This window comes from Camelina sativa, chromosome 5, assembly GCF_000633955.1.
Source record: "Camelina sativa cultivar DH55 chromosome 5, Cs, whole genome shotgun sequence".
NCBI classification, from domain to species: Eukaryota; Viridiplantae; Streptophyta; class Magnoliopsida; order Brassicales; family Brassicaceae; genus Camelina; species Camelina sativa.
In genome coordinates, this window is record NC_025689.1 from 14,582,137 (window position 1) to 14,584,657 (window position 2,521).

At 30.0% G+C, this 2,521-nt stretch overlaps 2 protein-coding genes across 2 annotated transcripts in view; one reads left to right on the plus strand and one right to left on the minus strand.

Annotated features, from left to right (window-relative positions):
• Nucleotides 162-587, plus strand: LOC104786899 (mediator of RNA polymerase II transcription subunit 20a). The gene has a single exon (XM_010512370.2). The coding sequence runs from the start codon at nucleotides 223-225 to the stop codon at nucleotides 430-432; it is 210 nt and encodes a 69-aa protein (XP_010510672.1). The 5' UTR covers nucleotides 162-222; the 3' UTR covers nucleotides 433-587.
• Nucleotides 2,142-2,521, minus strand: part of LOC104786900 (alpha carbonic anhydrase 2-like) — a 4,115-nt gene continuing 3,735 nt past the window's right edge. The window contains exons 6-7 of the mRNA XM_010512371.1: nucleotides 2,477-2,521; nucleotides 2,142-2,361 (exon numbers count right to left, since the gene is read on the minus strand). The exon at nucleotides 2,477-2,521 is cut by the window's right edge and continues 7 nt beyond it. Of these exons, the coding sequence (XP_010510673.1) occupies nucleotides 2,284-2,361; nucleotides 2,477-2,521 (123 nt within the window). The 3' untranslated portion in view covers nucleotides 2,142-2,283. The remainder of the gene's footprint in view (nucleotides 2,362-2,476) is intronic.

Genomic DNA, 2,521 nt, shown 5'->3' on the forward strand with positions numbered 1-2,521 from the left:
TTTTTTTATCCCGATTGTCTCAATGCTAATCTAATCACCAAAAGGGTACATGGAGCTTCCCTTTTGGTGATGATCCTTGATCCTATTTGATGCATCTTGAAGTTCTCTTAATCCAGTTTGTCTTGTTTCTTGTAATCTCAATTTGGAGTTTGTGTGTTGTATATCTTGTAACTAAAGACTGTGTGTGTATCATTGCAGGTGGAGTATCTTCCTATATCATCAATGGAAAAGTCAAGAAAAGTGATGGAGGAGTTCTTGGAGATATGGCATGAAGCTCTGTCTAAAAGGTCGTTGCCTGGTAAGTTTGTGAACATAGATCTCAACTTTGGGGAGTTTGGACTTGGAGACAATTACACTCCACAACACACCGCTGTTCGATATGCTCTCGTGATGGCTCACATGATTGCTACGGTTCAAGCTGTTAGAGGCTAAACAAAAGACACAGCTTTGTATCTTTGGTAAAAAACTTTCTGCGTTTCGCAATATTAGTGATATCGCTAGACATTTTATGTAGAAGAAACATTGAGAAAGAGTTGATAGACCAAGTTTCTTTGTTAACTCCAGGAAATAAAAATGAGATTGTAGCAGATTGTTGTTTGAATTTCGATTAATGACACAGATCGTTTTTTCCAAGTAAAAAAAAATGGAGAGAACCCTTTTTTTTTTTTTGACGATCTGGAGAGAACCCTTCTTTGTACATGAAAAGCCAAAACTGACTGCAAATAAAGGTGTTAAAGCAGGCCGACCGTCTCATTAGGCACATCACACCCTGCGATGGGCCAAAATAGTTTAATTTGTGATGAATCAATCCGCAAGACCCGTGGGTGACATATTGAAAGCCTAAAAATTACAGTAAAACTTTTATAAATTAGTATTTTATAAATTAATGAACACAATAAATTGTTAAATTTTGATGGTGCAGAGTTGGATAGTGTAAAAATTAACAAAATTCAATAAAATAATATATTTTTTTTGAAATTTCCATATAAAATATAATCTTAATTATATCATAATTTAGTAATCATATAAATTTATACATATATATATATAATATATGGCTTTAAAAATTGAATTTTATCCTAGAATTCATATATATAAAACAATTATTATGTTGTACTTTCAGAATATAATGTTATAAAATACCCCTACTCTATAACATGAAATAAAATAGCTAAAATTTTCAATTTCAAATACGCATCATTTTATTTTGATAGTTTTATAAGCTACGAAACATCTTGTTAAAGGGTGGCACTCCAGCCACCCTGGACGAAGTAAGTGTCCAACTTAACTTTTCGGAAATCCCTTTCCAACACATCAACTTTCACAAATCACCGCTAACGGTATTTCCCAATATCGGCATGATCCACTACTTTCCAACAATTTGTCAATAGCCAACTGCACCTCCTATACAGAAGCTAAAAACACTACACAACCAACAACACATAAAACAACTTACCGTGGAATCTCATTGAAGGCTCGAAGAGGATGATACTAGGACTCTATACCACAACCAATTGACTAACTACTCATAATCAACTTCATGCATCAAGCAATAGGAAGATAATTCAACCAATTAAATTCCTCAACCGCTCTAAAACATCCACTTAACCATCCTAGAACTGTAAGGGCTCTGATACCAATTGAGATTATTATTAATAAATTTGGATTTATGTATGACATATGTATAAGTGAATTTATCTATAGTATTTGTAATTTATTGTCAATAATTTTTTTCTTCTAAATATTCAAATTTCAATTCCAAAATCATAATAACATTCTAAAGTCTAATCTTATTTTTGTAAAATTGTTTCAATTTCATAATTTTTAATAATTAAACAATTAAAAAACATATTTCTTTTACTAATTTATACTATAAGATAATAAATATTAATTTATAGAAAAAATAATATCACTATAAATTAAGAAATGTCATAGTCCCAACATTATTAATTTATAGAGGTTTTACAATATATATATATATATATGCTTAAGGTTTAAGAAAAATAGTATATTTTATATGGTTTTCATGAAAAGACATTATAAGATAGAGTGATAGAGGATTATTTAATGTATTATAAATATAAGACAAAGGAAAAAGAAAGCATACATATATATATATATGTGTGTTTGTTTATAAGTGCACTAAGGTACTCTTGTATATACAGAGAAAATTCTTACAATTTTTTTGGTTGTCAATTGACAAATTATCAAATTTTATTTGATTATACACCACAATGTCCCTAAAATTTACACTATTTATCATGGAAAAGAAAAACTGAATAATCATGAAGATTTTGGCCTGTATAAGTGTATCACACGCTTATTTGTAGGTTGAACCGGCCTCGCATTTGAATCCGAATCCTGCAAATTGTATACCAAACATATATAGTTCACTTCTTCGATATAAGTTGTAATATTTCATTAGCATTGTCATATTGTGAAATTTATTAATCATAAATATTTAAATAAAACTCACATCGTGAACAGCTACTCGGAGTAAATTCACTTGGCTTTTCGACAC

Coding starts and splice junctions, on each gene's coding strand:
- LOC104786899 (XM_010512370.2), top strand. CDS start 223: ATGGAAAAGTCAAGAAAAGTGATGGAGGAGTTCTTGGAGATATGGCAT.